At 46.1% G+C, this 26200-nt stretch overlaps 2 protein-coding genes and 1 pseudogene across 3 annotated transcripts in view; 1 reads left to right on the forward strand and 2 right to left on the reverse strand.

The window, feature by feature from the left end:
• Positions 1-1873, reverse strand: part of LOC121270512 (gastrula zinc finger protein XlCGF8.2DB-like) — a 46870-nt gene extending 44997 nt beyond the window's left edge. The window contains exon 1 of one of the 2 annotated variants that reach the window (XM_041175874.1): positions 111-242. The gene's annotated coding sequence lies outside the window, so the exon portion shown is untranslated. Of the gene's footprint in view, positions 1-110 lie in introns of both variants that reach the window. The other variant, XM_041175872.1, reaches the window with a different exon arrangement.
• LOC121270520 (gastrula zinc finger protein XlCGF7.1-like) lies at positions 1807-21736 on the reverse strand. Its single transcript, XM_041175882.1, is given in 3 exon segments — positions 1807-2948; positions 19975-20123; positions 21675-21736. A coding segment is annotated over 1 exon segment (789 nt). The 5' UTR covers positions 2596-2948; positions 19975-20123; positions 21675-21736.
• A 561-nt stretch (positions 21737-22297) lies between these two features.
• LOC121270350 overlaps positions 22298-26200 on the forward strand; it is a 37812-nt pseudogene continuing 33909 nt past the window's right edge.

A 26200-nucleotide genomic window follows, 5' to 3' on the forward strand; every position in this document is an offset into this window, starting at 1 on the left:
AAAGGTCCAATGCTTTCCACTCAATCATCAATAATATGTCATGAAACTAACAGTTTTAAAATTATATTACTGTGGTTTATTGTAAAGTAGGTTTATGTGTATGAGCTTACATTGTTCTCTGTCACCCTGTACCTGGAGTCTTGACCCACACAGGACCAGTTTGTTGTTTGTGTTTCTCTGTCACTCTGTATCCGGAGTCTTGGCCCACACAGGACCAGTTTGTTGTTTGTGTTTCTCTGTCACCCTGTATCCGGAGTTTTGACCCACACAGGACCAGTTTGTTGTTTGTGTTTCTTTGTCACCCTGTATCCAGAGTATTGACCCACACAGGTCCAGTTTATTGTTTGTGTTTCTCTGTCACCCTGTACCCAAAATCTTGACCCACACAGGACCAATTTATTGTGTATGTTTCTCTGTCACTCTGTATCCGGAGTCTTGACCCACACAGGACCAGTTTGTTGTTTGTGTTTCTCTGTCACTCTGTATCCGGAGTCTTGACCCATACAGGACCAGTTTGTTGTTTCTGTTTCTGTCAGCCTGTACCCGGAGTCTTGACCCAAGCAGGACCAGTTTGTTGTTTGTGTTTCTCTGTCACCCTGTATCCAGAGTATTGACCCACACAGGACCAGTTTGTTGTTTGTGTTTCTCTGTCACTCTGTATCCAGAGTATTGACCCACATGGACCAGTTTGTTGTTTATGTTTCTCTGTCACCCTGTATCAGGAGTCTTGACCCACACAGGACCAGTTTGTTGTTTGTGTTTCTCTGTCACCCTGTATCAGGAGTCTTGACCCACACAGGATCAATTTGTTTTTTGTGTTTCTCTGTCACCCTGTATCAGGAGTCTTGACCCACACAGGACCAGTTTATTGTTTGTGTTTCTCTGTCACCCTGTATCCAGAGTATTGACCCACACAGGACCAGTTTGTTGTTTGTGTTTCTCTGTCAATCTGTACCCGGAGTCTTGACCCACACAGGACCAGTTTGTTGTTTGTGTTGCAGTCTTCAAGGTCTCGCTTGACTCATTTTTGCTTCTCTCGAGATCATAACCATGAGAGAGGAATCTCTTTGACCACACTTCAAAAAGACCTCACTGGCTGTAAAGCACTTTGGAACACCCTGAAGCTGTGTAAGGTGCTATATAAATAGAAGTCTTCCATCAGCAAAGCAGAAAAGGACCAAGACCAGAAAAGTCAGTAACAGAACATCAGTCAGTCTCCTCTTATCGTAGAGAAATCATAGACTTGAGCACTGTGTATTTGACACAAAACTGATTTATTTAACCTTTATTGAACTCCAGCCCAATTACAGGGGTTAGTAACATCAGCTAAAACAAACCCCAACTGTGAGAATGAGCGTGGTTCAATCCTGGTAGTGATTTACAGCAGCAGTAACAGCAGAATCCAACCCTGGAAGTCACTTGTGAAGTTGCTGGTGTGCCTGTAGGGTGGATGAATGACTGAATCCCTTCCCATACATGGAGCAGGTGAACGGCCTCTCCCCAGTGTGAGCTCGCTGGTGTTTCAGCCGGAGGGATGGGTGAATGAATCCCTTCCCACACACGGAGCAGGTGAACAGTCTCTCCCCAGTGTGAACTCACTGATGTGTCAGCAGATCCAATTTGCTTTTATAGCTTTTCACACAATCAGGACATCTAAAAGGTCTCTTTTCAGAATGAACACGTTAATGTGAAGTGACCTGGATTAATTGAGTGAATCCCTTCTCACACTCGGAGCAGATGAATGGCTTCCCCCCCGTTGTAAACTTGCTGGTATATCAACAGAATCGTTCTGCTTTTAAAGCACTTTTAACAGTCAAAACATTTAAAAAGTCTCTTGTCGGAGTGAACAAGTTGATATGAAGTGAAGGTACTTATCTGAGTGAATCACTTCCCACACTCAGAGCAGGTGAATGGCCTCTCCCCAGTGTGAACCCGCCCATGCGTCAGCAGGTTAGATAACTGAGTGAATCCCTTCCCACACTCAGAGCAGGTGAATGGCCTCTCACCAGTGTGAACTCGCTGGTGTGTCAGCAGGTAGGATAACTGAGTGAATCTCTTCCCACACTCAGAACAGATGAATGGCCTCTCCCCAGTGTGAACTCGCTCATGTGTCAGCAGATTAGATGACTGAGTGAATCCCTTCCCACACTCAGAACAGATGAATGGCCTCTCCCCAGTGTGAACTCGCTTGTGTGTCAGCAGGTTGGATAACCGAGTGAATCCCTTCCCACACTCGGAGCAAGTGAACGGCCTCTCCCCAGAGCGACCTCGCTGGTGGGTCAGCAGATTGGATAACTGAGTAAATCCCTTCCCACACTCAGAACAGGTGAACGGCCTCTCCCCGGTGTGAACTCGCTGGTGTATCAGCAGATTCCTTTTGCTTTTAAAGCTCCTCTCACAGTCACAACATTTAAAAGGTCTCACATCTGAATGAACAAGTTGGTGTGAAGTGAGGTGGGTTAGTAGAGTGAATCCCTTCCCACACTCGGAGCAGGTGAAAGGTCTCTCCCCGGTGTGACTGCGTCGATGACTTTCCAGCTCAGATGGGTATCTGAATCCCTTCCCACAGTCCCCACATTTCCATGGTTTCTCCATGGTGTCGGTGTCCCTGTGTCTCTCCAGGTTGGATGATCAGTTGAATCCTTGTCCACACAAAGAACACTTGCACAGTTTCTCCCCGCAGTGAATGAGATGTTTTATTCAGATGGTGTAACAGGTTAAAGCTCCTTCCACAGTCAGTACATTGGAGCACTCTCACTCGTGTGTTTGTGTCATGGTGCTTTTCCAGTCACACTGATGATTCAAATCTTTTCTCACTGACAAATATTTCTCCTTCCGCATTCAAAGATCAATGATATTCGGGTCCTGATGAATCGAGTGACTCTGTCAGATCTTGATGTGATGTTTGGTTTGAGTTTCCCATCTGTAAATCATCTCTCTCTTGTACCCTGTAAAAGGCGTTTACAAAAATCATTACTGTAAATACAGGACAGAAATTCAAGCAGGCAATTCGCGTTTCTTTGGGACATTCTTTCCCCAAACATGTGGTCCAATCAAACTACAAGAAGCCCAAATCAGCAACAAAGTCCCAACAAAAGCAGGAGGAACCCTCCTAACTAAACCAGAATGTAGTTTCCAGTGTCTATGAGACATTCGGTACCCTGAGGTGCTCACCGGTTGTGGGAGATATCAAAATATGTGGACACCACATATTCCCTCTCCAGGGACACCCGGGCAGGGACAATACCACAGAAGAGACGTCAGTATGACCACCCCATGTGTGTGACACCCATCCTGGATCTACAAATCCCTGTTTTAACCAGGCCCATGAACAGTTACAGGAGAAGATCGGAAAAGTCAAAGGGGCTTGAAATTTTAACTCTGTTTCTCTCTCAACAGATGCTGTCAGACCTGCTGAGCTTTTCCAGCTTTTCCGGTTCTTATTTCAGATTTCCAGCTTTTTCTGTTTTGATTTCAGGTTCCGGCATCCGCAGTATTTTATTTCTACGCAGTAGATTTTCTGACTTACCCACTCCCCCTCCACACTGGCAGCCTAAGGTTAGGACTGTGGGGCTGAAGTCTCACCAAAAGCTGAGGATGAGTCCCAAAGAGGCTTCAACCTTTCATCCTGAACAGATACATGGCCCATGGACTCCTCTCGGCTGCAAAAAAACACCTGCAGTCTGGGAGTGGGTGAAGCTGCTTCAAAACCTGTAGCCCTGGACATGCCACTCCATTGCACTCTCCCAGGCACTAGGACCCGGTTGGGAACAGTGACGCCAAAGTCCCGCCCACTCTCTTGCGTCGACAATGTAGCCGCGCATGCGCTCTGCTCTCCACTGAAACAAGATGGCGACTGTTAATCTGGGCTTGGCCCCGGGAAAAAGAACCGGAGCTGCAAATGCGGGACCTGCAGGTTTTTATTCAGGGTCTGAGGCCTTCACAAGGTGTTTAGAAGCCCTCCCCGTCCAGCCGCCAGCTCCATCGCTCCCTCCGCGTTTCATCATCCTTACCCGCTGCAAATGTGACCAAGGAGCGTCTCTCCCCATCGCCATCACTGGCACTGCGCATGCTCCAAAGACTCCGGAACTGCGCCTGCGCACTGCTCTGTAGTGGTTTGGGTAGGAGACATTCATTACCGCGGGGAATGCTGGGTTGCCATTGAAAGTCCAATTGCTAACTAGTCATTTTATTGCTATGATGTGGAGATTGGGGCAGTGGGCCAATCCATAACATTAGCAATCAAATTATACAGAAACCTAAATGTGCAGACCATCCATTATCCACCACTAAGAAGGGGAGTAGGAATTTTTTATTTATATTCATTCATGGGATGTCAGATTCACTGGCTGAGCCAGCATTTATTGCCTGTGCCTAGTTGCCCTTCAGAAGGTGGTGGTGAGCTGCCTTCTTGAACCGCTGCAGTACATGTGGTGCAGATACACCCACAGTGCTGTTAAGCGTGTTCCAGGATTTTGACCCAGCAACAGTGAAGGAATGGCCGATATATTTCCAAGTCAGGCTGGTGAGTGACTTGGAGGCGAACTTCTGGGTGGTGGTGATAGATGAGAATCTATCTGCTGCCCTTGGCCTTCTAGGTGGTAGCAGTCTTGGGTTTCGAAGGTGCTGCTTAAGGAGCCTTGGTGAATTCCTGTCCATTCAAGTATCGTAAATAGATACTTAATGCGGGGAAATCATTCTCTGTGTCTTTAACGAACATCGAAATGCAAAGGGGGAAATGAATTACCTTTAAACACCTCATCCACTTGGCACAGAACTGTCTAAAACTCATAACAGGTGCTCCATGAAACCAAAATAGTGACAAATATTAAACTGGAGACAAAATGATTTTTAAAGATATAAATTGTTTTCCAGAGGATAGAACACATTGTTTTTCGTGGGCAATGCTAGTTAACACCCCCGCCAATGAATGGCTACAATTTCTGAAGGATGTGAAGGCAGAGGGTCCAGAAAAGATAGAAGAGAACAGTTCACCTTTCAAGGAAAACAAACCCAATCTCACAAATCTAACCACCGAACTGAAGTTCCTCATTTCTGGAACCATTCTCGTGTATCTTTTTTGCACTCTCACTGATGCTTCACATTCTTCTTAAAATGGGGTGCTCAGAATTAGACACAGTACTGCATTTGGAGCCAAACGAGTGTTTTATTCAGGCTTAGGTAGTCAGGAAGGCATATGGAATGTTTGCCATCATTGGCAGGGGTATTGAGAATTTTTATATACTGGGAAGTCATGCTGCAGCTGTATAGAACCTTGGTAAGGCCACACTTGGAATATTGGCATGCAATTCTGGTCACCACATTACCAGAAGGATATGGAGGCGTTGGAGAGGGTGCAGAGGAGGTTTACCAGGATGCTGCCTGGTCTGGAGGTTATTAACTATGTGGAGAGGTTGGAGAAACTCGGATTGTTCTCACTAGATCGACGGAGATTGAGGGGCGACTTGATAGAAGTTTACAAAATTATGAGTGGCATGGACAGAGTAGATAGTTGGAAGCTTTTTCCCAGGGTGGAAGAGTCAATTATTAGGGGACATAGATTTAAGATGAGAAAACTTTAGAGGAGATGTGCGGGGCAAGTTTTTTACGCAGAGGGTAGTGAGTGTCTGGAATTCGATGCCAGAGGAGGTGGTGGATGCAGGTATGATAGTGGTGTTTGAGAGGCAGCTTGACAAATACATGAATAGGATGGGAATAGAGGGATACGGACACTGGAAGTGCAAAATGTTTTAGTTGATGGGCAATATGATTGGCGCAGGCTTGGAGGGCCGAAGGGCTTGTTCCTGTGCTGTACTTTTCTTTGTTCTTATTGTAACTTCCTTGATTTTGTACTTTTATATGCCCCCATTTATAAAGCCCAGAATCCTACACGCTTTATTAATTGTTTTCCCAACCTGCCCTGCCATCTTCATTGATCTGTGCACATATAGCCCCAGGTTCCTCTCTTCCAGTACCCTTTTGTATTTGTATCCTTTACTTCATATTACCCCTCCTCTTCCTTCTGACAAGAATGAATCACTTCAGACCTGTCTGACTTTAAATTTCATCTACCACCTGTCTGCCCATTCTACCAGCCTGTCTATGTCCTCTTGAGGTTTATCGCTATCCTTCTCACAGTTAACAAAACTCAAAAATTTAGTACAGTCTGCAAATTTTGATATTTTAGCCTGCACACAAAAGTCTAGGTCATTCATATCTATCAATAAAAACAGTGGTCCTAATACAGTGGGGTCCCAAGGAGTCAATCTGAAAAACAGCCATTCACCACTGTTTTTTGTTTCATGCCATCTAGCCAACTTTGTATCCATGCTGACTCAGCCCCATTGGCTTTACATTTGCAGACAAGCCGGCTGCAATTTACTTTATCAAATGCCATTTAGAAGTTGATGTGTGTCTCAACCTTCATCATATTACCCCCATCAACCTATAATAAATAAGAACAGAAAATGCTGCAAAAACGCAGCAGATCAGGCAGCACCTGTGGAGAGAGAAACAGAGTGAACGTTTTGAGTCCGTATGATTCTTCTTAAGAGCTTTTGCTTTCATCCTCACCAATCTTCCCTGTTACCTCATCAAACAGCTCAAGCAAGTTAATTCAACTCAATTTCCCCTTAACAAATCCGTGCCAGCATTCCTTAATTAACCCCCAATTGTGCAGGTGACTTAATTTTCTCCTGAGTTCCTGCTTCTAAATGCTTGACCACACTGGGTTAAACTGACTGGTTTGTCAGCTGGGCTGATCCTTCCATTTAAGATGAAGGAGGATTTAATATTAGTGCCAGGAAGTGAGGAAAACCAGGGAAGTGATGAAATTGCAACTACATTTAAAGACACTCATAACTGATAAATAGCTCAATAATTAATCACAGTTCAAGACATAAACTACAGATCACAACAACACCCTTGTCAGCAGGTTTGATGACAAAGTCAGGGTTGGACCTGAGAGAACGGAGTGCGGCAAGTTCAGAAAAAGACAGGTTAGTGCAGGTGAGAGGAACAGAGAAATTGAGACGACTGATGTCACGCCGACAGTTCTCAATGAAAAGATCAAGAGAAGGTAAGAATCCAGAGGGAGGGGTCCAGGTGGAGGAAGAATATTGGAGGCAGGTGAAAAGATCCATTGAACGGGGGGAGGACTCCTGCCCAAAGTAGTGAGCCTGGAGACGAAGACGGCGGAAGAAGAGTTGAGCATCGTGCCGAGCCCGAAATACATTAAGGTGAGGGCGTAGGGGTATGAAACTGAGTCCTTTGCTGAGCACTGAATGTTCAGAAAAGGAAGGTCGGGGGTATAGTGAATATACGGCCGGGGCTGGAATTAGAAGATGGGATGGGGTTAGAGGGACGGGCAGGGATGGAGGGTCCTGGTGTCAATGAGTTGTTGGAACTTGCGTTCCTTTGCATCTGAAAGAAAGAGACAAAGTTTCTTGTTAAAGTGTCGGATGAGATGAAGAATAAAATGAAACTGGGGGAAAGGACAGCTTAGAGGTAGGGTGAGTCAATGCTGCTGGAGGGAGAGGTTGAGTGTGTTCATATAGCGGTGCATGGCACTGAGAGTGGAAGAACAGCAGTCCGAGGAGCGTTGTATGTCCCAGAGATACCTGTAATCCTGGGTAGGTTGGAAACATGAGGGATGGAACTTCAGTTGGAAACCACATGGGGTAAGTCGGAGACAGAGACAGTCACTGAGGAAGGAAATATGGCTGTGAAAGCGAGTTTTAGTAAACACCTTGTCAAACACCAGGAGAGAAACGGAAAGCAATGAAAGTGAACAGGGAAAAAGAGACAAGCGGAAATCCTGTCGGAGAGAAGAGCAGTACTTCCTCAAGGTAGGCATTCCTGGAAGAGATGTGGCAGCCAATTAAACACTAAGATAAAAGCAAAATGCTGCAGATGCTGGAAATCTGAAACAAAAACAAAAATTGCTGGAAAAACTCAGCATCTGTGGAGAGGAAGACAGAGTTAATGTTTTGAGTCTATATGACTCTTCATCAGAACTAAAGAGAAATAGAAATGTGGTGAAATATAAGCTGTTTAAAGGGGGTGGGACAGGTGGAGCTGGATAGAGGGCCAGTGAAAGTTGAAGGCAAAGGATAGATTGCCAAAGATGTCAAAAAAAGATCAAAAGGGTGTTGACGGAGGTGATGTTAGCTAAAGGATGTGCTAATAGTGACATTAAAAGTAGAAAGCAGGATGAGCAAGTGACAGATGGCCCCAGTGGGGATGGGATGGGGGGAAGGGATCGAAATAGGCTAAAAGGTGGAGATAAAACAATGGATGGAAATAAATTTTAAAAATAATAGAAATAGGTTGGAAAAGAAAAAAACATATTAAAAAATATATATAATAATTATTAGCAAAAAGGGATCAAAAAATGGGTGAGGATGGAGGAGAGAGTTCACGATCTGAAGTTGTTGAACTCAATGTTATGTCCGGAAGCTAGACAGAGCGTTGCGATCTCAGTCGAGGCTGTCAGAATTCTGACTCTGTTCCTGATTTATAAAATCATTCATTTTCACCCTGTCCCATCTTCCTCTCTCTCCTCATGTAGGGACACAGACCAGGTGACAGGTTCCCCTCCCATGAATCTGCTGGCTGTATCAATTGCCATATATGTTTGGCTCCAATCATAATCGGATCAGAGTATGATTCTGTATTCAATGTTATCACTCCTCAATGGCACTGCGGTTACCCAGCATTCACCGAGAGCGAGAATATGCTCTATCCGCACTGCGGGAGATCATTGCACAGGCACAGTGCCAGGCTGTGTTTGGAGCATGCGCAGTTCCAGTCTGTAATTCTTTCGAGTACAAACCCATTTCCATCTGTTTCAGATGAAGTTATATTGTTTCATAGTTTGCCATTGTGAGATTTGAACTCTTGATCTTGGGGTTACAAACCCAGTACCATAACCACTTGGCTATTAACAACTTGCGCACTCCGGGCTCTGATTAGAGCATGCACAGTTCCGGTGCTGGGAGGATGGTTGCGGTGTCGGATGCAGGAGGAATGGAGCCAGGGATTGAGCGGGGAGGCTCCATAAACACTGAATGCAGGCCTCAGACCGTGAATAACCATTTCTGATTTTTTGTTTTTATTTGTTCATTTGTGGGATGTGGGCATCGCTGGCTGGACAATGGGTTTTTACAACAATTAAGATATAATCTTAATATCAGAGCTGGGCTGCTCTTGGCGTGAAATCAGCAAGCAATAGTGGACCAGATGGGTTTTTACAACAATCCACAATGGTTTCATGGTCATCATTAGATTTTTAATTCCAGATTTTTTTTATTGAATTCAAAATCAATGAAATGGCTCTGTCAAAGTCCTGGTTCTGTTGTAAATATATACAATCCCTCTCCTTCGCCTCCTGCACTTCCTACCCTCTCCCCCCACCTTCACTCTCTCTCTTTCTCTCTCTCCACAGAGGCCAGAGTCTTGTGTAGCCCAGACTGGGTGGCAGGTTCCCTTCCCTGAAGGACATCAGTGAACCAGTTGGGTTTTTATAACAATCCAGCAGTTTTCATGGTCACTTTTTCCTAGTGCCAGCCCCACAAATTCCCAGATTCATTCAGCTCAATTTCACAACCTGTCTTTCTGTTTTTGGGTGTTCTCTCTCTCTCCTTTTATTCTGTTTTAAATCAATTTCACAGGGTATTAGAAGGGAAGACTTGCAGACAAGGAACTCAAACCAAACATCACACCAGGATCTGACAGAGTCTCCCAATTTATCCTAACCTGTATATCATCGGATTTTGAATATGGAAGGACAAAGCACCGTTCACAGTGGGCAGAAACCATACAGATGTGTGTGTGAGCAAGGCTCCACCTGATCATCTGGCCTGTCAAAACATAAATGCAGTCACAATGGGGAGAAACTGTGGAAATGTGGGGCCTATGGGAAGGGATTTGAATCCCTGTTTCATCTGGAAACTCATTGACGCAGTCACACTAGGGAAAGACAGTTCACCTGCTCCGAGTGTGGGGAGGGATTCACTCAGTTACACCACCTCCTAAGATACCAGCGAATTCACACTGGGGAGAGGCCATTCATCTGCTCCTTGTGTGGGAAGGGATTCATTCATGTATCTAACCTGCTGACACACCAACACACACACACACACACACTGGGGAAAGACCCTTAACCTGCTCTGAGTATGGGAAGGGATTCACTCAGACATCCAACGTGCTGAGACACCAGCAAGTTGACAAGTAACTACAGTGATTGGGTTTTGCTGTTAATCACATCCAGGATTGAACCATGTTCATTGGGGTCAGTTTCTGTTGATCTTAATAAACCCCAGCCCAGTTATAGGGGGTAATTTGTGTTATTGAAGTGCTTTGTGTTAAACACAGTGTATTGAGTCTTTTTAGTATCTCTAACACAAGTTAGTTCCTTTTGAAGGGCTCTTCCTCTCCCATCACCTCTATCCTCACTCCCACAACAAGTGTGAGGAGCTCATGGAGCTTCTTTGTGACTAAGATTGAGTCAATCTGATCAGCTGCCTCCCGCCCTTTCACTACTCCACCGGGCCAAAGATCTACCCTCTCAGGATAGGGGCGAATTGCATAGAATTCGCATCAAGAAGTGAACAAAATAAATGCATTTCAGGGGAAAATGGACAGGTCTATGAGGAAGAAGGGAATAGATGGTTACATTGGTAGATTTGGATGAGAAAAGATGAGAGGAGACTTGAGTGGAGCATAAACGCAAGCATGAGCTGGTTGGGCTGAACGGCCTTGGCTACTTGCTGCATATCCCCTATGTAATCTAGCTCTAAATCTGCGGTGTTAATTCTGTCTGGAAGCAGCATGGCATTAAACTGAAAACTAAAATTAAACTTTACCAGGCCATTGTCCTGAGCACCCTGCTGTATGGAGCAGAATCCTGGGTCTGTTCTTGCAGCCACATCAAAGCTGTGGAACACTTCCACCAAAGACACCCGAGGTCCATCCTGAGAATTAGGTGGCAGGACAAAAATCACAAACAACGAGGTTCTCCATCACGCTGGGTTCGACAGCTTGGAGACCACCCTCCAGAAAATTCAGCTCCGATGGCCAGGCCATGTTTCCCACATGGACAATCACAGAATTCCCAAGCTGATCTTCCATGGGGAACTGTCTCAGGGCAAACAGCATCAAGGTGGTCAATACAACCGATACAAGGGCACCCTAAAAAAGAGCCCCACAAACTTCTGCATTGTGGAAAACACTGCAGTCGGCTGGCTGAGTTCTGGTCACCACATTATAGGAAGAATGTGATGATGCAGAGGAGATTTACCAGGATACTTCCTGGGCTGGAGGGTCTGAGCCATGAGGAAAGATTGGATAGGCTAGAGTTGTTTTCCTTGGAGCAGCGAAGGGGACCCGATAGAGGCGAATAAGATTATGAGGGGCATAGATGGAATGGATAAGAAGGCACTTTTTCCATTAGTAGAGGGGTCGATATCCGGGGGGACAAAGATTTTAGGTAAGAGGTAGAAGGTTAAGAGAAGAGTTAAGGAGAATTTTGTTTTTTCACCCAGAGGTGGTGGGAGTCTGGAACTCACTGCCTTAAAGGGTGGTTGAGTCAGAAACTCTCGTAACATTTAAGAAGTATTTAGATATTCACTTGCATTGCCTCCAGGGCTATGGGCCAAGCGCTGGAAAATGGGATTAGTCCACGGATTTGTGAGCAGCGTGGACACAATGGGCCGAATGGCCGCCTTCTGTTCTCTAAACGTCTATGAGTCTGTAAGTGGAGGCAAGAACTGAAATTTGGTTCAGCGTGTTTCGAGGACCATCTACACCAAACTCAAGACCCCGACATGCCCAGAGGAAGGTCAGAGGTGGTGCAGCTGCAGAAGTTCACCCAAACACCACCAACAACAATATGAACGGCCAGTTCTGTGGATGTCAATGCCAATCCCACACCGAACTCTTTGGTCAGGAGAGGACTCACAGAAAATGATTAAATTGTTTACAGTTTGGACACACTCAAACAATGAGGAGTCTACCTCAACATTATCCCTGTTCTCGGGATCAGGGAAGTATACTCTGTCTATATTATTGTGGTGCTGTTAATAAAGGCAGTGAAAGACAATCTGTTGTTATGAGCTTGATTATCTGGTGATTATCTGGTGTCTGAAACCACAAGATTCAATATTTAGAGTCAGCAAGATGAACAAGGGAACACCAATAGTCCAGCTCAATAATCTCAGGGGAAAGTCTGTTATCTAACACCTCGAGTGGACAGAACAGAGAAAGATCCCAACTGTAAGAAACCGTTAAAACATTTGTAAATATCTTTCAAATGCTGACAGGTTCCAGCTGTCAGTTTCCATCACATTGAAGTTAATGGAAGGTGAGACAGCGGTCATTCTAGAAATATAATAAACACTAGTTAGAGCACAGCTAGAGTACTGAGTCCATTTCGAGTCAGCACATTCACAGGAAGGATGTGATCACACAGGAGAGAGCACAGAAGAGATTTATCTGGATGTTGCCAGGTCTGGAGAATTTTAACTATGAGGAAAGATTGGATAGGCTGAGGTTGTTTTCTTAGGGACAGGGGAGATTTAATTGAATTATAAAATTATCAGGATCCCAGATAGAGTGGATTGGAAGGAACTATTTCATTTACAGAGAGGTCAGAACCAAGAGGATAGAGATTTAAAGTAATTGGTGGAAGGGTTAGAATGGGAGTTCAATAATGCTTTAAACCAGAGGGTGGTGAGCCTTGGAACTCACTGACTGAAAGGGTGGTAGAGGCAGAAATACACAGATTTAAAAAGCATTGGAATATGCACTGGACGTGCTGTAACCTACAGGACTATAGACCAAGAGCTGGTAAGTGGGATTAGATGGGATAGCTCACTTTCGGCTGGTAGACACGAAGGGCTGAATGGCCTCCTCTGTGCTGTAAATTTCTATGATTCTGTGGTGACAAGTGGTCCTCGTGTTTTTATCTGAGACAGTCCTCAGCCCAGTCATTTGCCCCGAGTGTCGATGTGATGGTTCAAGCTAAGAGATGCCGGGTACCGGGAGCAGCAGGAACAATAAATCAAACCGAGGTGTCAGTAAATATTGATATAGTTTATTTGTATCTAGTTCCATTTTTATAAGTTCTGCTGAATGTGGCCCTCGCCCAGTGTCAGGATATTGGATCAGAGCCACCATGGAAAATGAATTTGACACCGGTGAGATAGACAATGTCAACCAGATCCTCAGTATCTCTGTAACCTCCTCCAGCCCCACAACCCTTCCTGTAAATACAAGGTGTTGTTCTTGGATTACACCCTGAGATAGACAATGTCATTATATTTTAACCTTTATTCTTCAAGTAAAGTATCTTTCTTCAGGCTGTTCTCAAGGTTTTGCAAGATGAGACCAAACAGTTATTTATTTGTACTTCTTGCAGTTTAGTTACTTTATTCACTGCTCATGATGAGGTCTGCTTGACATTGGGAAGACCAATCACAGATTGGGTGATCACTTTGTGGAACAACCTCTGTTCAGTCTGTGAGCTTCACCCTGAGCTTCCGGTCACTTGTCATTTTAATTCTCTGCCCCACTCCCACTTTGACCTCTCTACCCTCGGCCTCCTGCACTGTTCCAATGAAGTTTATTGGGGGCTTGAGAAACAGCAGCTCATCTTTCAATTTGTCACTTTACAACCTTCCAGACTCAACATTGAGTTCAGCAGTTTCTGCACCAACAGAGAGTTGTCCGGATCTGGAACATTCTACCTGAAAAATTGCTGGAACCTGATTCTATCAGGAATTTTAAAAGGGAGCTGAAGGATTTGAGAATGAGGAATTTACAGGATTACAAACAGAAAGTAGGTTTGTGGGACTAAACACAACTGCTCTTTCAAAGAGACAGCACAAGAAAAAGGGTTGAATGGCTCCTTCTGTGTTCTAAGTTTTAATGATTCTAGGAGTTGGCCATTTAGCCCTTTGAGCCTGTCCCACCACGCAATCAGATCACCCTTTGTCTCATGTCCCTTAATTTATACCTTGCATTAGCAAAGATCAATGTCAGATTGAAACTGAACATTGATCAAGCATGAAATACCAATTCAGGAAGAGAATTCCAAACTTCTCCCAACTTTACCTGAAGAACATTTTCTTAATCTCACTCCTGAAAGATGTGGCTCTAATTTTTAGACTATGTTCCTCAGTCCTGGATTCCCCAACCAATGAAAATAATTCCCCTCCATATACCACACTATTTTCAACTAACATCAAGAAAACCCTCCTTAATCTTATAAATTCCAGGAAATGCAACCCTCACTGTGAGATGATGAATATTGGCAAAAGGAATAAGGAGATGCAATAGATACTTAAAAAGAGTGCAGGAACAGGGGGGGCCTGGGGGTTGATATATAAAGATGTTTGGAGGTGACAGGACATATTGAGAGAGCAGTTAGCAAAATATATGGTATCTTGGGCTTCATAAACAGATACAATCTGTATAAAAGCAGGAAAATATGCCGACCATTTATAAAGCTCTGGCTAGGTCACCACAAGAGTACTGCATCCAATTCCAGTCTCCACACTTTAGCAAAGACGTGAGGGTCCTTGAGAGGATGCAGAGATTTACTAGAATGATTCCAGGAAAAAGGGGATTCGGTTACAAGGTTAGATTGGAGAAGCTGGAGTTGTTCTTCTTGGAGTTACAGAGTTAAGGGGAGATTTGTTAGAGGTGGACAAAATTGTGACAGGTTTAGATAAGGTGGACAAAGAAAAAGTTGTTTCCATTAGGTGATAGTACGAGGACTGAGGGACACAGATTGAAGGTTATGGACAATAGATACAGGACAAATGCAAGAAAGAGCTTTTACACAGCAAGTGGTAATAGCCCAGAACTCACTGCCTTTGAGGGGGATGGAAGCAGAGATAATCAGTGATTTCAAAAGGAGATTGGATTGGCATTTAAGGTAAGAAAACTTGCAGGGCTTTGGGAATACAGCAGGGGAATGTGACAGACTGGATTAAAAACAAAAACAAAAAAACTGCGGATGCTGGAAATCCAAAACAAAAACAGAATTACCTGGAAAAACTCAGCAGGTCTGGCAGCATCGGCGGAGAAGAAAAGAGTTGACGTTTCGAGTCCTCATGACCCTTCGACAGAACTTGCGTTCAAGTCCAAGAAAGAGTTGAAATATAAGCTGGTTTAAGGTGTGTGTGTGGGGGGCGGAGAGATAGAGAGACAAAGAGGTGGAGTGGGGGGGGTGTGGTTGTAGGGACAAACAAGCAGTGATAGAAGCAGATCATCAAAAGATGTCAACGACAATAGTACAATAGAACACATAGGTGTTAAAATTAAAGTTGGTGATATTATCTAAACGAATGTGCTAATTAAGAATGGATGGTAGGGCACTCAAGGTATAGCTCTAGTGGGGTTTTTTTTTATATAATGGAAATAGGTGGGAAAAGGAAAATCTTTATAATTTATTGGAAAAAAAAAGGGGAAGGGGGAAACAGAAAGGGGGTGGGGATGGGAGAGGGAGCTTACGACCTAAAGTTGTTGAATTCAATATTCAGTCCGGAAGGCTGTAAAGTCCCTAGTCGGAAGATGAGGTGTTGTTCCTCCAGTTTGCGTTGGGCTTCACTGGAACAATGCAGCAAGCCAAGGACAGACATGTGGGCAAGAGAGCAGGGTGGAGTGTTGAAATGGCAAGCGACAGGGAGGTTTGGGTCATTCTTGCGGACAGACCGCAGGTGTTCTGCAAAGCGGTCGCCCAGTTTACATTTGGTCTCTCCAATGTAGAGGAGACCGCATTGGGAGCAACGAATGCAGTAGACTAAGGTGGGGGAAATGCAAGTGAAATGCTGCTTCACTTGAAAGGAGTGTTTGGGTCCTTGGACGGTGAGGAGAGAGGAAGTGAAGGGGCAGGTGTTGCATCTTTTGCGTGGGCATGGGGTGGTGCCATAAGAGGGGGTTGAGGAGTAGGGGGTGATGGAGGAGTGGACCAGGGTGTCCCGGAGGGAGCGATCCCTACGGAATGCCGATAAGGGGGGGTGAAGGGAAGATGTGTTTGGTGGTGGCATCATGCTGGAGTTGGCGGAAATGGCGGAGGATGATCCTTTGAATGCAGAGGCTGGTGGGGTGATAAGTGAGGACAAGGGGGACCCTATCATGTTTCTGGGAGGGAGGAGAAGGCGTGAGGGCGGATGCGCGGGAGATGGGCCGGACAAGGTTGAGGGCCCTGTCAACGACCGTGGGTGGAAAACCTCGGTTAAGGAAGAAGGAGGACATGTCAGAGGAACTGTTTTTGAATGTAGCATCATCGGAACAGATGCGACGGAGGCGAAGGAACTGAGAGAATGGGATGGAGTCCTTACAGGAAGCGGGGTGTGAGGAGCTGTAGTCGAGATAGCTGTGGGAGTCGGTGGGTTTGTAATGAATATTGGTGGACAGTCTATCACCAGAGATTGAGACAGAGAGGTCAAGGAAGGGAAGGGAAGTGTCAGAGATGGACCACGTGAAAATGATGGAGGGGTGGAGATTGGAAGCAAAATTAATAAATTTTTCCAAGTCCTGATGAGAGCATGAAGCTGCACCGAAGTAATCATCGATGTACCGGAGAAAGAGTTGTGGAAGGGGGCCGGAGTAGGACTGCAACAAGGAATGTTCCACATACCCCATAAAGAGACAGGCATAGCTGGGGCCCATGCGTGTACCCATAGCCACACCTTTTATTTGGAGGAAGTGAGAGGAGTTGAAGGAGAAATTGTTCAGTGTGAGAACAAGTTCAGCCAGACGGAGGAGAGTAGTGGTGGATGGGGATTGTTCGGGCCTCTGTTCGAGGAAGAAGCTAAGGGCCCTCAGACCATCCTGGTGGGGGATGGAGGTGTAGAGGGATTGGACGTCCATGGTGAAGAGTAAGCGGTTGGGGCCAGGGAACTGGAAATTGTTGATGTGACGTAAGGTGTCAGAGGAATCACGGATGTAGGTGGGAAGGGACTGGACAAGGGGAGAGAGAAGGGAGTCAAGATAACGAGAAATGAGTTCTGTGGGGCAGGAGCAAGCTGAGACGATCGGTCCACCGGGGCAGTTCTGTTTGTGGATTTTGGGTAGGAGATAGAAGCGGGCTGTCCGAGGTTGGGCGACTATCAGGTTGGAAGCTGTGGGAGGGAGATCCCCAGAGGAGATGAGGTCACTGACAGTCCTGGAAACAATGGCTTGATGTTCAGTGGTGGGGTCATGGTCCAGGGAGAGGTAGGAGGAAGTGTCTGCGAGTTGACGCTCAGCCTCCGCGAGGTAGAGGTCAGTGCGCCAGACAACAACAGCACCACCCTTGTCAGCGGGTTTGATGACAATGTCAGTGTTGGACCTGAGAGAATGGAGTGCAGTAAGTTCAGAGAGAGACAGGTTAGAATGGGTGAGAGGAGCAGAGAAATTAAGAATCTTACCTTCTCTCGATCTTTTCATTGAGAACTGTCGGCGCGACATTAGTCGTCTCAATTTCTCTGCTCCTCTCACCCATTCTAACCTGTCTCTCTCTGAACTTACTGCACTCCATTCTCTCAGGTCCAACCCTGACATTGTCATCAAACCCGCTGACAAGGGTGGTGCTGTTGTTGTCTGGCGCACTGACTTCTACCTCGCGGAGGCTGAGCGTCAACTCACAGACACTTCCTCCTACCTCTCCCTGGACCATGACCCAACCACTGAACATCAAGCCATTGTTTCCAGGACTGTCAGTGACCTCATCTCCTCTGGGGATCTCCCTCCCACAGCTTCCAACCTGATAGTCGCCCAACCTCGGACGGCCCGCTTCTATCTCCTACCCAAAATCCACAAACAGAACTGCCCCGGTAGACCGATCGTCTCAGCTTGCTCCTGCCCCACAGAACTCATTTCTCGTTATCTTGACTCCCTTCTCTCTCCCCTTGTCCAGTCCCTTCCCACCTACATCCGTGATTCCTCTGACACCTTACGTCACATCAACAATTTCCAGTTCCCTGGCCCCAACCGCTTACTCTTCACCATGGACGTCCAATCCCTCTACACCTCCAACCCCCACCAGGATGGTCTGAGGGCCCTTAGCTTCTTCCTCGAACAGAGGCCCGAACAATCCCCATCCACCACTACTCTCCTCCGTCTGGCTGAACTTGTTCTCACACTGAACAATTTCTCCTTCAACTCCTCTCACTTCCTCCAAATAAAAGGTGTGGCTATGGGTACCCGCATGGGCCCCAGCTATGCCTGTCTCTTTATGGGGTATGTGGAACATTCCTTGTTGCAGTCCTACTCCGGCCCCCTTCCACAACTCTTACTCCGGTACATCGATGATTACTTCGGTGCCGCTTCATGCTCTCATCAGGACTTGGAAAAATTTATTAATTTTGCTTCCAATCTCCACCCCTCCATCATTTTCACGTGGTCCATCTCTGACAATTCCCTTCCCTTCCTTGAACTCTCTGTCTCAATCTCTGGTGATAGACTGTCCACCAATATCCATTACAAACCCACCGACTCCCACAGCTATCTCGACTACAGCTCCTCACACCCCGCTTCCTGTAAGGACTCCATCCCATTCTCTCAGTTCCTTCACCTCCGTCGCATCTGTTCCGATGATGCTACATTCAAAAACAGTTCCTCTGACATGTCCTCCTTCTTCCTTAACCGAGGTTTTCCACCCACGGTCGTTGACAGGGCCCTCAACCGTGTCCGGCCCATCTCCCGCGCATCCGCCCTCACGCCTTCTCCTCCCTCCCAGAAACATGATAGGGTCTCCCTTGTCCTCACTTATCACCCCACCAGCCTCCGCATTCAAAGGATCATCCTCCGCCATTTCCGCCAACTCCAGCATGATGCCACCACCAAACACATCTTCCCTTCACCCCCCTTATCGACATTCCGTAGGGATCGCTCCCTCCGGGACACCCTGGTCCACTCCTCCATCACCCCCTACTCCTCAACCCCCTCCTATGGCACCACCCCATGCCCACGCAAAAGATGCAACACCTGCCCCTTCACTTCCTCTCTCCTCACCGTCCAAGGACCCAAACACTCCTTTCAAGTGAAGCAGCATTTCACTTGCATTTCCCCCAACTTAGTCTACTGCATTCGTTGCTCCCAATGCGGTCTCCTCTACATTGGAGAGACCAAACGTAAACTGGGCGACCGCTTTGCAGAACACCTGCGGTCTGTCCGCAAGAATGACCCAAACCTCCCTGTCGCTTGCCATTTCAACACTCCACCCTGCTCTCTTGCCCACATGTCTGTCCTTGGCTTGCTGCATTGTTCCAGTGAAGCCCAACGCAAACTGGAGGAACAACACCTCATCTTCCGACTAGGGACTTTACAGCCTTCCGGACTGAATATTGAATTCAACAACTTTAGGTCGTAAGCTCCCTCCCCCATCCCCACCCCCTTTCTGTTTCCCCCTTCCCCTTTTTTTTTCCAATAAATTATAAAGATTTTCCTTTTCCCACCTATTTCCATTATATAAAAAAAAATCCTACTAGAGCTATACCTTGAGTGCCCTACCATCCATTCTTAATTAGCACATTCGTTTAGATAATATCACCAACTTTAATTTTAACACCTATGTGTTCTATTGTACTATTGTCGTTGACATCTTTTGATGATCTGCTTCTATCACTGCTTGTTTGTCCCTACAACCACACCCCCCCCCTCCACCTATTTGTCTCTCTATCTCTCCGCCCCCCACACACACACCTTAAACCAGCTTATATTTCAACTCTTTCTTGGACTCGAACGCAAGTTCTGTCGAAGGGTCATGAGGACTCGAAACGTCAACTCTTTTCTTCTCCGCCGATGCTGCCAGACCTGCTGAGTTTTTCCAGGTAATTCTGTTTTTGACAGACTGGATTGTTCTACAGAAAGTTAGCATAGACCCAATGGACTGAACGGCCTCCTTCTGTGCTGCAATTACTGTGGTTCAGGTGCAGTCTAACCAGGATTTTGAATATCTCGGTGCTTTTCCAATCACACTGATACCTGAAATCTTTTCCCACAGGGAAACCTTTATCCTTCCACTGTCAAAGTTCAATGATATTTAGGTCCTGATGAATTGAGTGTCTCTGTCAGATCTTGATGTGATGTTTGGTTTGAGTTTCTCCGTCTGTAAATCCTTCCCATTGAATATCCTGTAAAAAAGGAAGTAATTAAAAATTCCATCACTGTGAGTACAGGATCGACATTGAGACAAACATTTCTTTTGATTTGAGTTTGCTGTGTGTAAATCTTCCCCTTCTAACCCCCTGTAAAAGGAGTTTCCAAACGCTCGATGCAAACTCAGCTTCGGGAGTTTCTAATCCAAGTTGGGACTCCTATACTGGATGTTTGTGAACCCTCCCAATCCACCCTCCAGCTCCATTTTCCTCTTGGACTCGGCCCTTTCTCACTGGTTGCACTAGTAAATTGATCGCCTTCATCCTGGTCTCACGCCCGCACTGCACATGCTTCGGTCCCAGTCGGTTCTATCCCTTATTCAAAACAAAAATAAAAATACCTGGAAAAACTCAGCAGGTCTGACAGCATCTGCGGAAAGGAACACAGCTAACGTTTCGAGTCCGTATGACTCTTCAACAGGACTAAGGAAAAATAGAAAAGAACAAAGAAGAACAAAGAACAAAGAAAAGGCAGCATATGAAAGAATGCTATTTTGCATTCTAAACTTTTTTGAACTAATTCACATTCAATAAACAGGAACAGGCTCTTCGGCCCTCCAAGCCTGCACCAATCATATTGCCCGTCAAGCTGCCTCTTAAACACCACTATCGTACATGCTTCCACCTCCTCTGGCAGCGAATTCCAGACACTCACTATCCTCTGTGTAAAAAACTTGCCCCGCACATCTCCTCTATAGTTTTCTCCTCTCACCTTAAATCTACGTCCCCTAGTAATTGACTCTTCCACCCTGGGAAAAAGCTTCTGACTATCTACTCTGTCCATGCCACTCATAATTTTGTAAACTTCTATCAAGTCGCCCCTCAATCCCAGTCGCTCTAGTGAGAACAATCCAAGTTTCTCCAACCTCTCCTCATAGTTAATAACCTCCAGACCAGGCAGCATCCTGGTAAACCTCCTCTGCACCCTCTCCAATGCCTCCATATCCTTCTGGTAATGTGACGACCAGAATGGCGCACAACATTCCAAGGTTCTATACAGCTGCAGCATGACTTCCCAGCTTTTATACTCAATACCCCTGCCAATGAAGGCAAGCATGCCATATGCCTTCCTGACTACCTTATCCACCTGCGTTGCCACTTTCAGTAACCTTGGACCCGTACACCAGGTCCCTCTGCCCGTCAATGCACTTAAGGGTTCTGCCATTTACTGTATAATTCCTGCTTGTATTAGGCCTTCCAAAATGCATTACCTCGCATTTGTCCAGATTAAACTCCATCTGCCATTTCTCTGCCCAAGTCTCCAATCGACCGATATCCCATTGTATCCTTTGACAATCCTCTTCATATCTGCAACTCCTCCAACATCAGTGTTGTCTGCAAACTTACTAATTAGCCCAATTACATTTTCCTCCAAATCATTTATGTATACTACAAACAGCAAAGGTCCCAGCACTGATCCCTGCGGAACTCCACTAGTCACAGCTCTCCATTCAGAAAAGCACCCTTCCACTGCTACCCTCTGTCTTCTATGACCAAGCCAATTCTGTATCCATCTTGCCAGCTCACCTGATCCTGTGTGACTTTTAAAGGTGAAATATAAACTGGTTTAAGGCGGGGTGGGACAGGGCAGAGCTGGCCAGTGATAGGTGGCAATTGCCAAAAGATGTCATAGACAAAAGGACAAAGAGGTGTTGAAGGTGGTGATATTATCTAAGGAATGTGATAATAGGTGACATTAAGGGTAGAAAGCCGCATGAGCAAGGTGCAGATAGCCCTAGTGGGAGTGGGGGTGGGGGGAAGGGATCGGAATAGGCTAAAAGGTAGAGACAAAACAATGGATGGAAATGCATTTAAAAATAATGGAAATAGGTGGGAAAAGAAAAATCTGTATAAATTATTAGAAAAAAGGGGGATCGGAAAGGGGGTGGGGATGGAGGAGAGAGTTCATGATCTAAAACTGTTGAACTCAATATTCAGTCCGGAAGGCTGTAAAGTGCCTAGTCGAAAGACGATCTGCTTTTCCTCCAGTTTGCATTGAGCTTCCCTGGAACAATGCAGCAGGCCAAGGACGGACTTATTCACTCCGATTGGCTGGAGGACCAGCCGCATCCGTTCGGTCATCCAGCCCCGCCCCCTCTTCCTATTGGTCCGGAGCTGCCGTCCATCATTGTGATCTGGAGCATGCGCAATTCATGGGGCAGACGAAGCGAGCTTGAGCGAGTGGATTTAAAATGCAGGTTTTAGAAAGACCGAGTGTGGATTCAAAGGCGAAAATAAACCTGTGAACATGCATACGGCCGGAGTGTGGATTGGACGGCTTCATGAACTCACGGCGTCGGCCCCAAACACTCAATAAGGAGTCATCGGTCTCGCGTTTTATGAAGCAGGACGACACCCGAAGCCTTTTTCCCGGAAATAGGCCCGAGTTAACGCCCGCCATCTTTATTGGGGGCAAAGAGCACCAGCGCGCATGTGCGGCCGCCATCTTTGTAGGTAGCAATGACCAACAGGGAGTATGCGTGGCTGCCATTTTTATAGAGGCTGCAAACTCGGATGAGTAACTCGCAGGAGGGACAATAAATCAGAGATGGAGTTTGGTGTGAAATCAACGGGTTGTTGTAAAACAGGAGATCAGGGTAACAGTCAGAAATAACAACAACTTCTATTAACATCATAAATCATTCCAGTGAAAAACTATAAAACCAAGTGTGACACCCAGACATATGAGGGCAGGTGACCAAAAAGTTGGGCAAAGAGTTTGAAGGAGAGCCTTAAATAGTCACTTGGTTGTACAGAACTTGAGTATTACTGAAAAAGGAGACATGCTGTGGAAGCATTTTGTCTTGCACTTTTCAGGACAGATGCAAGAATACCAAATTTCAAAGGGAACAACAATTTATATAGCATGAGAAAAGGGTGCTGATTGGTCGGCCAGTCAGCTGTGATTGGTCCTTCCCATGGAGAATGCAACAGGGAGATATCAACCCCCATGCCTTTGTTTAATTCAACAAAAACCCCATGCCTGGATTTATTCCTTCTGCCTGCAGAGGACAGATCCCTGTGTATGAATCTATATAGCCTCTAGCAAGGGTAAGTGAGCCACATTATGAGTCCAACTGATCATCTTTGAATTTGGTACTCTTGCGTTTGACCTGATCAGTACAAGATAAAAAGTTTTCGACAAGTGTCTTAAAGGAGGAAACTGAGGGAGACAGAGAGAGAGAGGTGTCAGAAGAGAATTTCAGAGCTTGGGGACAAGGGAACTGAAGACCCGGTCACTATGGTGGAGCGATTAAAACAGGGCATGTACAAATGTCCAGAATAAGAACAGGGCAGGTATCTCAGAAGGTTGTGGGGCTGGAGTATATTACACAGGTGGGGCGGGTGGGGAGCGAAGCCATGGAAGGATTTGAAAACAAGGATGAGAATGTTCAAATCAAGTTGTTGAAGTTGTTGCTTGACTGGGAGCCAAGGCAGGTCGGGAAGCAAAGGGGTGTTAGGAAAACAGGCCTCGCTGTGAGTGATAGCTGACGTTTGGATTGCCAGCAATGTGTCAAGTCTGGAGGTAACAATAGCAGGGAAGAGGGTTTCAGCGGTAGATGCACTGATACAGGATGAGGTTGGCTCATATTACAGAGGCGGAAACAGGCGATCGGAATGATGGCAAAAATATGAGGTCAGTGATTTTCTTGATCAAATGTAACATCAAGGTTGTGAACAGACTGGTTTAATCTCAGACTGTTCCCAAGAAGAGGGATGGAGTTGGTATCTGGGAAATGGAGATTGGAGTGGGGACTGAAAACAGTGTCTTCAGTCTTCTCAGTGTCTAATTGGGGTTAATTAGTTATCAGGAAGAGAAGCAGGAACCAGAATGGGTCATGAGACTGATCCCAGGTTTAACTCAGAGAGGGAAGGAAGGAAGGAAACCCTGGCAGGTGGAGAAACCACCTTCATGATCAGTCATTAAATCTCCACACAGTGAGTTTTGGACACAAGGTTAACGTCTGCTATTCTGTATGGTCGGTCAGGGGCTTTCAGATTCATGTTGTGTCACATGTAATGACTGAAGAGAATGATCAAACATCTTGTTATCTCCAGTTGTACAAATTTGTTAAAAAGATACAGAAAGAATTGTGCAAATCTGTTTGGATTTCAGCTCAGGGAGGAGGGAGAGTGTGTGGGACAGGGATTTGCAGCTTTGGGGAAACGAGAGAGGAAAAAATGTTCCATCGAAACTAGCATTGTCTGTTCTGAATTTCTATCCTGTTCTTACAGTGATGACTCTTGTAAACTCCTTTTACAGAGAATTAGATGGGAAGATTTGCAGACAGGAAACTCAAACCAAACATCACATCAAGATCTGACAGAGTGTCTCGATTCATCAGACTTTGTCTGTTCTGTCTGTGGGAAAAAATTTCAAACATCAGTGTGACTGGAAAAGCACCGAGATACACACACATCTGAGTTAGAGTGTTCCAATGAACTGACTGTGGAAAGAGTTTTAACCAGTTACACAGCCTGAAAAAAAAATATTGCACCATTCACAGCGGGTGGAAACTGTACACCCGTTCTATGGATGAGGCTTCAACTGATCATCAAACCTGGAGAGAGAGAGGAACACATGCACCATGGATAAAGCATGGAAATGTGGGGACTGTGGGAAAGAATTCAATTACCCATCCCAACTGGAAATCCATCGACGCAGTCACACTAAGGTGAGACCATTCACCTGCATCGAGTGTGGGAAGGGATTCATTCAGTCAGCCTACCTACTGAGACACCAGCGAGTTCATACTGGGGAAAAGCCGTTCACCTGCCCCGAATGTGGGAAAGGATTCACTGGGTCACCTGAACTGCTGATGCACCAGCGAATTCACACTGAGGAGAGGCCGTTCAGCTGTACTTCCTGTGGAAAGAGATTCAGATCTGCATCCAACCTCAAAGTACACCAGCGAGTTCACACAGGAGAGAGACCATTTACTTGCTCTGAGTGTGGAAAGGGATTCATTCAGTCAGCCTACCTGTTGAGACATCAGCGAGTTCACACTGGCGAGAGGCCGTTCACCTGTCTTGAATGTGGGAAAGGATTTACTAGATCTTCTGCACTGCTAAAGCACCAGCGAATTCACACTGAGGAGAGGCCGTTCAGCTGTACTTCCTGTGGAAAGCAATTCAGGTCTTCATTCAACCTCAGTGTACACCAGCGGGTTCACACTGGGGAGAGGCCATTCACCTGCTCCCAGTGTGGGAAGGGATTCACTCAGTCATCCAACCTACTGACACACCAGCGAGTTCACAATGGGCAGAGACCATTCACCTGCACTGAATGTGGAAAGGGATTTACTCAGTTATCCACCCTGCTGAGGCACCAGCAAGTTCACACTAGAGAGAGACCATTCACCTGCTCCGAGTGTGGGAAGGGATTCACTCAGTCAGCCTGCCTCCTGAGACACCAGCGAGTTCACACTGGGGAGAGGCCGTTCACCTGCTCCGATTGTGGGAAAGGATTCACTGGGTCCTCTGACCTGCTGAAGCATCAGCGAATTCACACTGAGGAGAGGCCGTTCAGCTGTACTTCCTGTGGAAAGAGATTCAGATCTTCAGCCCAGCTCAAAATACACCAGCGAGTTCACACTGGGGAGAGGCCATTCACCTGCTCTGAGTGTGGGAAGGGATTCATTCTGTCAGCCTTATTGTTGAGACACCAGCAGGTTCACACTGGGGAGAGACCGTTCACTTGCCCTGAATGTGGGAAAGGATTCACTGGGTCTTCTGACCTGCTGAAGCACCAGCGAATTCACACTGGAGAGAGACCGTTCACCTGCTCTGACTGCACAAAGAGATTCACTCAGATATCTCAGCTACTGAGACACCAACGAATTCATACTGGGGAGAGGCCATTCACCTGCTCTGACTGCGGGAAGAAATTCACTCAGTTATCTCACCTGCTGACACACCAGCGAATTCACACTGGGGAGAGGCCATTCATCTGCTCCGAGTGTGGGAAGGGATTCATTCAATTATCCCACCTGCTGAGACACCAGCGAGTTCACAAGTGACTGCAGGAGTTGGATTCTGCTGTAATTACTGCT

This window comes from Carcharodon carcharias, chromosome 27, assembly GCF_017639515.1.
Source record: "Carcharodon carcharias isolate sCarCar2 chromosome 27, sCarCar2.pri, whole genome shotgun sequence".
Classification (NCBI taxonomy): domain Eukaryota; kingdom Metazoa; phylum Chordata; class Chondrichthyes; order Lamniformes; family Lamnidae; genus Carcharodon; species Carcharodon carcharias.